The sequence below is a fragment of the Tenebrio molitor genome, chromosome 4, assembly GCF_963966145.1.
Source record: "Tenebrio molitor chromosome 4, icTenMoli1.1, whole genome shotgun sequence".
NCBI lineage: Eukaryota > Metazoa > Arthropoda > Insecta > Coleoptera > Tenebrionidae > Tenebrio > Tenebrio molitor.
Genome location: NC_091049.1, coordinates 6530791 through 6544876, shown reverse-complemented (window position 1 = coordinate 6544876; position 14086 = coordinate 6530791). Strand labels below are relative to the sequence as shown.

The window sequence follows — 14086 nt, the reverse complement described above, 5'->3', positions numbered from 1 at the left end:
AAGGTTGACCTTTAATCCACGGTACTAAAGTCATCCCATCTGGGCGTTTTCCGTCATCCCGAGACAGTCCGTTTGGTTCTAAAGTTGAATTCACATGAATTGAAGTTAAAGACCGGTTGATAATGGAATTAATTTCAGTGTGTCTTGAAAATCTACCACTGCTTTTGAAACAACTTAGACCGTGGGTGCCAATTTCGTCAACTTTCGCATTGCATTTGCAAATATGAGGTGTACAAAGATTACAACCCAATCTTAAACCAATACAAACTTGGAAGGAAGTGTTATCTAAAAGAGTACCAATATTAGGAGAAGGTATTGCATGTAACCAAGATCCTGATTCTCTGCATTGCAAAGCTTTAAAACGAGCCAAGTCTCTAGGTGAATTAAAGATTAAGTCATTGGCAATTATTCCTTTGATATTAATATTATCCCAATTCTTCTGAAATTGTGGAATTGTTGGTATTTCTTTCTCATTTGCTACACCCCAGACTGCTAAAGCTTCATCATAATGGTGAATATTAAGCTCATTATCCTTTGAGTTTAGTAATAAAGAAACAAGATTTTTAACCCCATTAATTGAAGATAGGAAAGCAGGGAGGCAAATATCGGAAATGCGACGAATTCCCAGACCACCAAATCTAATCGGTAAAGTGGACTGACGCCATTGTAAATCAGTTAAACGTAAATTAAGTATTCTCTCTAAACAAGACCTTAAAGAAGAATCAATTGAATTAACATAATTAGAAAATTTCCAAAATGGAGTTGTTCTTAATAAAAAATTAAATTTTGGTATGAAAAGACAGTTTTTGATTAAAGTATAAGCCACATGTCTGTTAAGGAGTTCAGCTTTGTTTAAAAGATTTTCAACTGTAATTATAGTTTTTTCGACGGTGTTTTTGAAACCTTGGTCAAAGATTGGAGAGCCTAAAAAAGATAAACTTTCTCGGTCACAGATTTTAATGCCTGGTGCTAAATTTTGAAATTCCTTTATGACTTTTAAATCTGTGTCTCCAGAACAGCAAAAGATCTCGCATTTGTTAAAGTTTAATTCAAGGCCAATTTCCTGAGATAAATTTATAACTTTCTTAAAGTCGGATAAAACTACTTCTGGGTAATCAGCTAAGGTTCCATTATCTAAATACCATATATTCATTTGAGAATCCAAAGATAAAATAATTGGTTGAATGGCAAGACTAAAAATCATGGGACCGCAGGGATCTCCTTGCTGAGCTCCAACAGAAGAAGAAATTAAATGATTACCGAAAAATAAAGTTGAAGGATTTCTATAGCATTGATAAAGATAAGGGTATAGAAGTGGGGTATGACATTGGACTTCTTTCAGAATACAATCCCGTTCGACTGAGTTAAAGGCATTTTTGAAATCTAATTTAAGAAGAACTTTGCCACGGTTTTGATCGTTATTAACAAAGGTTCGTGTGGTATGAATTGCTGCTTCGCATCCTAGTTTAGTTGCAACTCCAAGTTGGTGTGGAGATAAATACGAATTTACAATATTTCGACTTTGAAAACAGGCTAGCTTTGAGGTCAATCTTCGCAAACAGTTTCCGATAGCGATTGGTCTAATTCCTCCATCTTTCTTGTTAAGGGCACATAAAGACGCACCATACAATAAATGGCAGATTTCTGAAGGAAGTTGCCCAGATAATAAAAAATTGCACAGTTTGGTTAAAGCTCTTAGTGCCTTCTGACCTGCTTCACCCGCTGACAAAGATATGATATCTTAAAAGTATTGTGGTCTCATGCCATCTAAACCTGGTGAAGAATCGGCAGGAAATGAATTGATAGCTTCTCGAACGTTTTGCTCATTGACTATTAAACTAATGTCTCCTGGTTTTGAAGGGTCTGGGAAAAAAAGTTCGCGAGATGGTGAAGGATGTTTTTTTTTAAGTTCTTCAGCAACATCTTCGTTGAATGAAGCTAATGAGTCATCCGAGGACAATAATTTAACAGCTCCTCTGATATCAAAATCGGCTACTTTTGCTTCTACTTTCTTAGCTAATGATAAATTTGTACGTTTCTTAGAACCAGTTCGTATTTGAGGTACTTCAAAATTAGAAAGATTTTCTTTTATATGCTTGTTCAACGACTTATCAGATTTCTCTGCTACATTGAAAGCTCTATACGAAAAAAGCAAAAGATTCTCAAAGGATGATAATGATTTGGTCGAAAGACAATTATTAATAATGGAACTTAATTTATCTGCAGCTAAATGTCTACAAGCTTTTGGAATTCTTCTAATAGTTGGTAACTGAAGTTTCAAATTAATTAGCAATTTTGTTATTGAATCGGTTGAAGAAGAAGTAGAAGAAGTTGATAGATTATTATCGACATGATACTTATCTACGTGAATTTTCAATCTGTTGTTATCCTTAAATGATTTTCCAGGACATAGAGTACAACGTAATCGTTGAGATCCATCAGGTTGACTATCTTGTGATCCGGATTGTTTCTCATAATCCATGGAAGTAGGTAGAGTTTGATGGATTGTTTCATTTTTCTTTCTTGTTCTTCAATTTTTGAGGAAAATGATTCACACAAAAAAGATTGTCCCATTAGTCCATGGATTCTTGTTCTATGAATTTTAAGACCCTTTTCATTTTTAAAGTTCCTGTTGCACTCTTCACATTGAAAAACTAATTTATCTTCATAAATTGTATTGTGACGTTTCTTGACATTTCCGAATTTTTCGTCAAGATTTATATTAACGTTCGAAGGACCTGCGTCCGTTAAATCTTTATCACTAATTTTCCAATGGGTAGTTCGTAAACGAAATCTTGAGTCTTCAGAATATTTAAATTCAAAAAAACTATCATTTTCTTAACTCCTTTCTTGCTTTTCTTTCAGTACCACAAGATGTTAGAAAAAAACAAAGAGTGGAATTAGACAGTACTTTTAATTCTCTGTAACTTTCATTTTAACCATTTTGCCATAAAATTATTAGGGGAGCCAATAATTGGATCTCCTTATTTTTACATGTAAAATCCTATGTCTCGTAAACCAATTCTACACCCGGTATATTAATTGATAATATAATTACATAACATTTTTGATTTACAATGCAAAAATTTCCGATAATAATGCGGAATCTGGAAAAGTGCCCCGAATGCTTGCAGCGTTTCCCCGTTGAATGGCAAGGGAAATCCTCTCAAAAAGGAATTTCTTTGATTTTGAATCGCCTGATTCCGCGATAAGTCGGTTTCCGATGACATTAATGAAATCGATGGTTTCTTTGCACCAAGGGCTTAAGGTTTCAAACCCTTAAATATGTAGTTTGACGAAATAATTGAAATAATTGATTATTGAATTATTAATATTTATTTACAGGCAATAGGTCACGTTTCTGGGATTTTTTTTTTTTTTGATGAAGAATGGTGCTTTTAGGAAGTTTCATTTAATTCCTTTACTCTTTATTGTTCGGCCTTATAAGGTATTTCGCGTATTATTTTAATCAAATCCAGTTGGACGTCATTCACTAGAGTTGTTCTATCAAAATCTACAATGACTTGGAAACTTTATTCTACTATGGTAATAAAAATAAAAAGAATTCGAATTGACTCATTTACATAATTAGCATTAATTTTCAAATTAAGAATAGTAATTCTATTAGTGTGTCATAAATCTTATCTTTTTGCAGACTCAACAACAGTAGCATAAATTTTAATTGCTTTTCGATATTATGGAAAAAGGTAAACTACTTTTTTGCAAGACTGGGTCAACTATAATAACAAAATGGAACGAATCGTTATGCACTTAAGTTTAAAACATCGACGAAACAAAATGAATCGTCATATATTTGTGTTGTCGCTTTTGGGGTGCCTCTGTGCTTGCGCGAAACTCCGTAAGTTTCTCCTTCGCTTTCCACATCTCTAATTCTAACTCATCTCGAATTCGCAGCTTCTAATTTTAAAAAATGCAACCGGAAACAGAGTGACTTCAACGACTGCTTTTTCAAAGCGGTCGAACATGCCATAAAACAATTGAACGTGCCCATAAAAGAAGTAGGTCTACCCAACCTGGATCCGCTCTACGTGCCCAAGATGAGCGTCGGCGCCGGAAACTCGGCCGCAGCTTTTGAGCAGAACTACAACAACATGACTCTCACCGGATTCACCAAAAACAAATGCACAAAAGTCGAGTGAGTAATCTTGAACTTGATCCGTCCAAATAAGCTGACAACTTTCTCGAGGATCAATTTCGAGGCGAAGACGATGCACGTGGAGTGTGGCACACCTGAGATCGTGATGGCATTCGACTACGAGTTCAAAGGTAGGATCCTCCTGTTGCCCATCAAAGGTAAAGGACCTGGCTCTGTGACGATAGGTAAGAATGTCCATTAACGCGAACGGCAACCGTGACCCGTTTGTTGCAGTCAATTCGAAAAATTCGTTGACGTTCAAGTATGAAGAATACGTGAAGAAAGGTCAAAAGCACATCAAGGTCGTGGAGAGTAAATTCAGTTGGACTCCAGAGAGGTTGGTCTTCAAATTGGAGAACTTGTTCGGAGGCGACAAAGCTATAGACGACAATATCAATCAAGTCTTCAATGACAACTGGAAGGAGCTCAACGATGACGTCGGTCCGAGTTATGACGAAGCTTTCGGAAAGATCTTCGCGTCCATTGCCAATGATTTCTTTAGCAGAATTTCCATGTCTGAGCTTTTCGATGACGAATGAATAGTTCAAAACTGTTTCAGTATTTTGCATCCAAAACGTACAAATTTTGAAATAGATTTAATAACAATACTTCTAGGACATTACACTGGACTACAGAAGATTTTATGAAACAATTTTGCTCAAAAGTAGAAAATAATCAGAAAATATTTTCTCATTGTTTGCTTCATTTCGAAACTTACTTGTATTTTCATCTTACCATTATTTCTTACATTTCCTCAAAACTCGACCATTTTTACAACAGTTTTTTGTACTTCCTGCGTCAAACATTTGTGAAAACGAAAACAAGATGATAATTATTATTTAAAACTATGTAGAATAAAAACATAAATCAGTATGTCGTTTTTTTCCTTTTTCATAAAAGTCAAATAAACCAATACGAACCGAAAATTTAAACCATATTTGTGACATTACATAATAAGGTGAACCAGTTTTTATACCGATCGCCAGCTATAAATTAAAAAACAATACAAACATGACACACTTGTTTTACTCTATCGACCAACTAAAATGAAGCCACGGACATTGATCTTCTTCCTTCTGGTGTGCTATTGTTCTTGTGCTAAATTCCGTACGTGGTCCAGATTTCGCTTGTCCCGAAATTAACCGAAAAATATTTTAGCCCCTAATTTTAAAAGATGCAACCGCAAACAGCCCGACTTCAAAGAGTGCTTCTTCAAGGCAGTGGAACACGCAGTTTCGCAAATGACCGTCTCGATGAAAGAGGTGGGTTTGCCAAAACTGGACCCTATGTCCATACCGTCGATGTCCATCGCGGCAGGCACCTCCGCCGCAGCTTTCGAGCAGAACTATGAGAACATCACCTTGTCGGGCTTCACCAAGAACAACTGCAGCAAAATCGAGTGAGTATCGAATTATCTTTTTTTGCAATAACTGTAACACTCTCGTTCAGGATCGATTTCGACGAGAAGACTATGCACCTCGACTGCGGCTCGGATTTAATTGTGATGAATTTCAACTACGAATTCATTGGTAACATTCTGCTGCTGCCCATTCGCAGCAAGGGACCGGGGAAAGTCGACATAAGTAAGAACGTTCGCCCGTTTGCTCGCCAAACTTGACCTCTTTCTTGCAGTCAAACCCAAAAACGTCCTGACGCTCAAATTCGAAGAATACGAGAAAAAAGGCAAACAATACATCAGGATAACGGACCATAAATTCTTGTGGACGCCGCAACAGTTGGTCGTCAACTTGGAGAACCTGTTCGGAGACAACGAGGCCCTCAACAAGAATCTCAACGACGTCTTCAACGAGAACTGGAAGGCGCTTTATGACGACTCCGGTCCCAGTTACGAGGCGGCTTTTGGAAAAATTTTCGCAGCCATCGCCAACAGTTTTTTTGGAAGAGTTCCAGTGTCCGAACTCTTCGACAACTAGATTTTTGTTTTGCATATCTACAAGTTTATTCAACATTGTTGATCGTTTTTATTTATGGAAACTTCCACATCAAGCACGTCACTTAATTTAAATATTCATTTAATTTAAATAAATGAAACCGTTAATTAATCATGTAGTGTTTTTGGGTTTTTCATGGAAACACACGCATTTCTGGGAGACTTTTACTAACTTTTACATTTTACAAAAATACATCATGGAGTGGATCGTGCCAGCGTTTACCGGTGAATCTCCTACTCCGCGATAGGACGCAGGTCACCTTTTTTCCTACAGATAACGGCAGGCACCGATACCACACCCCTACACTTAGCCTTAAACTTATCACTTAACAATCAAAAGAAATTTTACACTTAAACAATTAAAGAAATGTTATACACTTAAATAAATAAAGACATGTATACACTTAAATGATCGAAAGAAATGCACACATTTAAACAATCACAAGAAATGCGTACATTCAAATTTAACTAACCTATGTGCGACAAGTTTTTACTACTTGAAATTTAATCTAGACGGAGGTTTCCTAACTCTGACTGGTCTAGGCGATGCTGACTCGTGAATCAACGGTTCTGTCGGTTGGGGATCAGGAGTAAGGATGGGTTGTTCTTGGAATGTACTTGGCGTCACGGAATTCTGGGCGATCTTACTCGTAGTTATTCTACTGGGACTGCTTTTGGTTTCTGCAACTTCTGGAATATCAGCTTTCAGTGTCGTATGAATCAGCTGATTTGCGTGTCTCTTCCAATCTTCACCTGATTTTGTTCTACAGATCTATGTAGTTCTTCCCAGTTGTTTTAATATTTTCGCTTCCGTCCAAGTCCTTTTGTTTATTGTTCTGTAATCTCTGGCCATTACCACATCTCCCACCTTGAATCTTCTGTGCAGCTTCTGTGCGTTTTCGGATTTCACTTTTTCTATCTCTCTTTGATCGTCCTTGCCTTCTTTTAGAAAAGATAGTCTTGTCCGTAGGTCTCTACCTATTAGCCGTTTTGCAGGAGTCTCTTTGGTGATAGCATGTTTGGTGTTTCGATATGAGATCAGAAATCTGGAAATCAGAGTGTTGATGTTCTCTCTGTTGCATTTTTCGTCCCAGAGTAATGCTTTTATCTTGTTTTTGAAAGTCTTCACAGAGTTTTCCGCCGCTCCGTTGCTTTGTGGGTGAAATGGAGGGCTTGTTTTGTGCTGTATCTTGTTTCTCCTCAGAAATTCTTCTGTAGGGGTCGCTACTAACGATCTTCCGTTGTCGGATACAAGCAGTTTTGGTATACCCCATCTGGCGAAACAATCTCGTAACTTCTCCTCCAGTTCATCCGCTCTCAAGGAGTTAACTTGGTAAACTTCCGGCCATTTGGAATAAGCACATGTGATTATCAAGTACATCTTATGTCTGATCGGACCTAAATAATCTATGTGTACTCTCTCATATGGTGTCTTGGCTTCTGGCCATGGAGTCGGGTTTGCCCTGGGAGGATCTTGTCTCGTCTGTAAACAAGGTAAGCATGATTTACAGAACTGTTCGATACTAGAATCTAACGATGGCCACCACAGCCACGTTCTAGCTTGTGCTTTCATTCTTGACATTCCGAAGTGTGCTGAATGCAATTCATTCAGTAGCTGTTCTCTCAATGTCTTTGGAATTATTATTCGATAACCCCATAATAGTACTCCTTTTTCGTAGGATATTTCATTTCTCCTATGAAAGTAAGGTTTGATAGTCGTATCTACTTCGTGTGGCCATTTTCCTGTGACATATCTAGTTATTTGGAGCAGTTCCTTGTCCTCTTTTGTTGCTGTAGCTATGGTCTCCATGTCGATTGGTAATCTGTTGGATGTCGCTGCAAAATTAATGTATTTTCCATCTTCTTTGTACTCGTTTGATATCGTGGTTACATTTCTAGGAACACGAGATAAACAATCAGCTACGGGATTTTGCTTCCCTCTTATGTACTGAATTCGATAATTGAATCCTGACAGATAGGTTGCCCATCTCTGTAACCTGTTCGCTTGCATTATGGGTGTTGCTCTGTTTTCTCCGAAAAGTGCTAAAAGTGGTTTGTGATCCGTCTTCAGAATCCACTTTTGTCCCCATAAGTATTGATGAAATTTCGTTACTCCATAGTAAATAGCTAGAGCTTCTTTATGAACTACCGCATAATTCTTCTCTGCTGGCATTAGAGTACGTGAAACACATCCTACCATCTTCTCTTCTCCATCTATGATGTGATTCAGGACTGCAGAAATTCCTTCGTTCGACGCATCCGTTGTCAAGGTGATTGGTAATTTCGGATCGAAATGTACTAAACATGCGTCTGAGATGAGTATCTCTTTTATTTTCTTGAAGGCTTTTTCGCATTCCGGTTTCCACTCAAATTTACCATTCTGACTTAGCAGATTGTAAATTGGTCTTAGAATCGCCGCTAAATTGGGAACAAATCTCGAATAGTAATTGACCATTCCACAAAATGACCTCACTTGCGTGACTGTTTTCGGTTGTGGGGCTTCCGTGATTGCACTTATCTTGTCTTTGGTTTTCTTTAACCCGTTTTTGTCGATTATATGTCCCAAATATTCCACTTCGTCCTGGAAGAATTTGCATTTTTCTTTCTTCACCGTTAAACCTGCTTCATCCAGTTTCTTCAATACTTTTTCTAATGTTTCCAAGTGTTCTTTCTTCGTCGGACCCGTGATCAGTATATCATCTAAAAAATTAATAACATTTTTCATGCCCATGAATAGTTGTTCTATATATTTTTGAAATTTTGCGCTTGCTGGCGATATACCGAATGGCATCCTGTTTACTGTGAAAAGTCCCCTGTGAGTACTCCATGTTAAGAGTTTCTTCGCGTCTTCATCTAACTCAAACTGCGTGTATGCTTGGTTTAGATCTATTTTTGTGAAGTGTTGTCCTCCGTGAAGTTTTGCGAACATTTCTTCTATTCGAGGGAGAGGATAATTTACTTCTACCAGATGTTTGTTCACCGTTGTCTTGTAGTCGCCACACAGCCTTACTGTGCCGTCGTTTTTGAGGATTGGGACTAGAGGTGTGCCCCATTCGCTCGTTTCGATCTGGTTTAAAACTTTGTCTTCTATCATCCTGTCCAACTCCTTGTCTATCAGTTCTTTTAATGCCAATGGAATTGCGCGGGGTTTGCAAAAAATGGGTTTGGAATCTGGTTTGAGCTCTAAGGAAATTTTGGAATGTTTGTACCGTCCCAATTTTCCGCTAAAAACTTTAGGAAATTTACTTATTACTCTTTCTACTTCACTATGATTCGAAATAGCGTTTATTGATTGGAATCCTATTTTAAATGACTCTAGCCAGTCGCGTCCTAACAATGGTGGACCGCCTCCTTCGACTACGTAAAGTTTTATTGGCTTTAACATACCCTTGTAGCAAATTTTTACATTAATGTATCCCAATGGGTTTATTGCATGCCCTGTATAACTTTTTAACTTTGTATAATTTTGACTTAATGGGTAACTGGAAAATTGATTGTAATACGTTTCCCTACTTATACAACTAATTGCTGCGCCGCTATCAATTTCCATCTCGAGTACAGTATCGTCTATGTTTACTTTTACGATAAACGGATTACGAATTTGGTTCACATTTAAATTTATGCAGTACAGATCTTCTTCAACTTCTAAGAAATTATTTGATTTGAGTTTACTATGACAAATGTTGGCTAAGTGTCCAATTTTGGAGCACTTGTTGCACTTATAATAAGCAAATCTGCACTTCCCCCCGTGCCTCTTACCGCAATGTTTACATTCACCTGCTGGGCCGACTTGACTTTTGGGGTTGTGTTCTCCTCTTGAGTGCTGTCTGTTGTCGTTCGGTCTTGGTTTTTGGCTGCTTGACGGCTGCGGGTACTTCTTTTGGATCCTGTTGATTTCCGCTTCTAGGACTGATTCCTTCCTTTGCGCTGTTGAGACCAATTTTGACAGTTCTTCGGTTATTGGCTCCTCGCATATTCGGTCTAGGATTTTACCCTTTCGTAATCCTACGACGAACTTGTTTTTCAGCACTTCCGTCAGCTGTGCGCCGAAGTTGCAATTTACTGATGCACTCCTTATTCTCGCGTACCATTCGCTTATTGATTCGTTGATCTCTTGCTGCAGGTCGTAAAATTTAATCCGTTCTCGCCATTCTGAGACTTGCGGGCTGTACTGTTTCACTAATAATTGGCATAACTCCGCGTACGTCTTGCTTTTTGGTAGGTCAGGATAGCATAAGTCTCTCAACAACTTGTAGGTCGGTGCACCCACCAAGCTAATTAATGTGGCTACCTGAATTTTCCCTTCGGTGATCTTGTTGGCTGCAAAGTACTGATCCAACCTTTCTTGGTAAATTGTCCAGTCATCTGCGTTGGCGTTAAATTCCTCTACACGTCCGATTATGACCGCCATTTTGATTTCACCGTTCTTTCGCCGTTTTTCCTTTCTGTAGTGGAGAGTTTTTTTCTTCAGTTTCTGCCCGTTAATTCCGTTTGGATGGTTTTCCTCGTCGCCACTGTAGTGTTTTTGGGTTTTTCATGGAAACACACGCATTTCTGGGAGACTTTTACTAACTTTTACATTTTACAAAAATACATCATGGAGTGGATCGTGCCAGCGTTTACCGGTGAATCTCCTACTCCGCGATAGGACGCAGGTCACCGATACCACAAATCATTTTGTAAATCGTTCCGAATACAAAACTTTAGGGAAAAAACAATACAATAGTTAGAATTTTAAGACTCTGTCCTGTTTTTAAAGTATGTATTTTAAAAAAAGTTTAAATTTTAATGCTTTTCGACCTGTTTTTTAAGTTTATTATATGTTGGCACCTGTTGAGGACAATAACTGACCAGGAGAGGTCGCCAATTGTACGACAGCTTTTTGAACAAAAAAAAATCAGGGTGGTAGCCCCGACTGCCCATATGTCATATCACCATACTGAAAGGAAACGCCTGAACGCTCGTAAATTTACGGGAAAAAAATGCGCCAGTCGGCTAAATGCGTTTAAAATAGTAATTTATTTAACGAGTTCGTGTGTAAATTGGGCTTTTTTTGGCATGAGTGGACCAGTTTAAAACACGAGTGAAACGAGCGTTTCAAAAGTCCACGAGTGCCAAAAAAGGCTTGACGTTTCATTTTAACAAATTGTGACATTTACCAAAATCCGCTCACACAGGAGAAATTTCTCAAATTCTTACAGTGTCGAACAAAAAATAAAATTTGTAAAACCTAATTTAATTTACAAAATATAATTAAAAAACAAAAAAATTATAAAGAAAGTTCTAGCAATGGGTTTTCTTTCTTTCAGCAATAAAAAAAAACTCCGGCAAAAAAAATTTCAGAAACAATATCACAAGACTTCCCATTTTTTCGGAAAATTTTGATTTTATGACGAAAAGTTTGTTGCTTGGCAATAACCACGAGACCCGCTGTTTCGCCGATTTTATTTTCATATACAATCTACATATTAAAAGCCGTTTTGATTTCCGGAAATTATTTCGATCTGTCGAGTTCTTTTTGCGTATTAATCACCACGAACCCCAGAGAGTGGTGATTACGCTAAAAGAACAAGACAGGGAGAAATAATAATTTCTGGAAATCAAAACGGCTAGAAATAGATTCAGCTAGAAAATCGCATAAATAATAGTATATTATATTATAAGTGATAGAAATGCATCATTATACGCGAGTGAGAATTTTGACTGACGAGTGCGCTTGCGCACGAGTGGGACACTTCTCACGAGTTTCATTTCGATCACGTGTGATATACGACGTTTTATCTTACAGGTGCAACTATCCAAAAAATGAAGTTTCATTCAATTAAAATATTCACCTATAAAAATATAATAGTATGCTTGTATGTATATGTATCAGTTTTCGCAGTTACCAATGATTGTCATAGTTATGAAATAAACAATGTCGTTGTTTTTTTCACAATTTGTAAAACGTTATTATAAAAATGGATGTTTTTACCCGAAAATATCCAATTAGACGTGGAAGTTGCCGTTTCCAGTTTGCTTCCGGTAAAGTCGAAACATATATACGAAAAAAAATATAATCTGTTCGTAAAGTGGAAGGCAGATAATTGTTTGGCAGCTAACACGGAAGATATTTTATTGGCATATTTTGTTCAAAAGGTAAGTTATGTAGTACCTATCTACCTTATGTATTAATACATGTGGTATTTTATAAATACATAGTCACCAAAATACAAGTCATCTCTTTGGGCGCAATATTCAATGCTGAAATCTGCGCTAAATGTGCATGAGAATGTGGACATAGGGAAGTACAATAAATTAACCGCCTTTTTGAAACAACAACATGTTGGTTACGAAGCAAAAAAATCATTGATTTTCTCAAGGGATGAAATCGACAAGTTCCTTCTTAACGCGCCCGATGACACGTTTTTATTAATACGTAGACGTATACATTTGACGTATGTCAACGAGGTATTAAATTTTGGCATAATTTGTTTAGCTTGTGGCTGTTGTCGCAATTGCTGGTGGCTGTAGATGCGATGAATTAGTAAAAATGTGTATCACTGACATAAAGACAAAGGCGATCTCCTCCTGATCCATATTCCTTTCACAAAGACCCATAAGAAAAGGTCTTTCACAATGTTGTCTACTGGATTTGGAATTAATCCTATTAATTTATATCGCAGATACGAGTATATTAATTTGCGCCCAAAGAAATTGAGTACAATGAGACTATTTCTTTGTTATCGAAGTGGAAAATGTACGGTGCAACCCGTTGGCATTAACAGTTTCGGAAAGATGCCAGAATTGATAGCAACATTTTTGAAGTTAGAGAACTCCAAAATGTATACCGGACACGCATTTCGCAGATCGGCTGCTACTTTGTTGTCTGACTGTGATGCCGATGTGAGAACTCTGAAGCGTTTCGGTGGCTGGAAGAGTGACACTGTCGTTGAGGAATATGTGGAGGATTCTCTACAAAATAAAATTGGTATTGCGAAAAAAATTCTTGGAAATTAGAGTAGCAGTATAGTATAGAGTAGTAGTATAGTAAACCATGAAATCACGATTGTGGAACAGAACAAGGAAGCAGGTTTCAATGCTGATAAAGAAATCTACTTCAACAACACGAACTGTACTATTAATGTTACCATTAATAAGAATTAGAGATTTTGTAATTGTTTAAAGTGTTCAACTAGTTTATAAAAATTTTGAATAAATAATATTCTGTAACAAAATAGTATTTTCAATACAAAATTACAAATTTTAATTAAAACTGACAGCTGTCAAATTTACTCACTTGTGAGTACTCTATCTCACTTGTGAATAATATTTGATTTCTATCACCGAAAACAATGGTCTAAGGTAGCTCAAAAACTCAACCTGTAAGATAATAGTATATTATATACCAAGGTGGAGAAGTTCATGATTATAGCCAGAGCGCCAAGATTAGAACCTGAGGCGCGCCGAGGGTTGTAAGGCGCGAAGGCTATAAGGGACTTCTCCACCGTGGTTTATATACAATTTTTTTCACTACTAGATACGTTACCCTTTCTGATAATAATTATTAATCAAATTATTTTGTCGGATACTACGGGTCCGAGTTGTCATTTCTTGACAGTTGGTATGAAAATCGTCTACGTTAACCAATGAAATAGACGACAATCTTTCATTGCTAGGTGACGGTTGTTCCATTATTCACCACTGGTTAATAATGAAAAATTATTTACCTGTCACTGGGCCAACGTAGAAAAGCGAAACTTCTCAGTGTTCTATGACAACCGATAACGCTAGACTTTATTACTAGTAGTGAAAAAAAATTATTGTATCACCAGTTGACACCGTCATATTTGGTGTTTTTAAGCAAAATAACCGTGCCTACTTACCTACTTGATATTTTAACACAATAATAATTTATTATTAATGAAATTCATTACTTCGTTTAACGTTTGAGGAAACTTTTTTTTTTGTCAAAATTAGAAAAAATCTTGTATGTAACA

General features: G+C 37.1%; 2 protein-coding genes across 2 annotated transcripts; both read left to right on the top strand.

The window, feature by feature from the left end:
• The first annotated feature begins 3703 nt into the window (after positions 1-3703).
• On the top strand, positions 3704-5029 carry LOC138128333 (protein takeout-like). The gene is made up of 4 exons (XM_069044539.1): positions 3704-3859; positions 3916-4156; positions 4208-4341; positions 4391-5029. The coding sequence occupies exons 1-4, from the start codon at positions 3751-3753 to the stop codon at positions 4693-4695; spliced, it is 789 nt and encodes a 262-aa protein (XP_068900640.1). The 5' UTR covers positions 3704-3750; the 3' UTR covers positions 4696-5029.
• A 103-nt stretch (positions 5030-5132) lies between these two features.
• On the top strand, positions 5133-6220 carry LOC138128335 (protein takeout-like). The gene is made up of 4 exons (XM_069044541.1): positions 5133-5263; positions 5315-5555; positions 5606-5739; positions 5789-6220. Exons 1-4 carry the CDS (start codon positions 5203-5205, stop codon positions 6088-6090), a joined length of 738 nt encoding a protein of 245 aa, XP_068900642.1. The 5' UTR covers positions 5133-5202; the 3' UTR covers positions 6091-6220.
• Positions 6221-14086: the final 7866 nt, after the last annotated feature.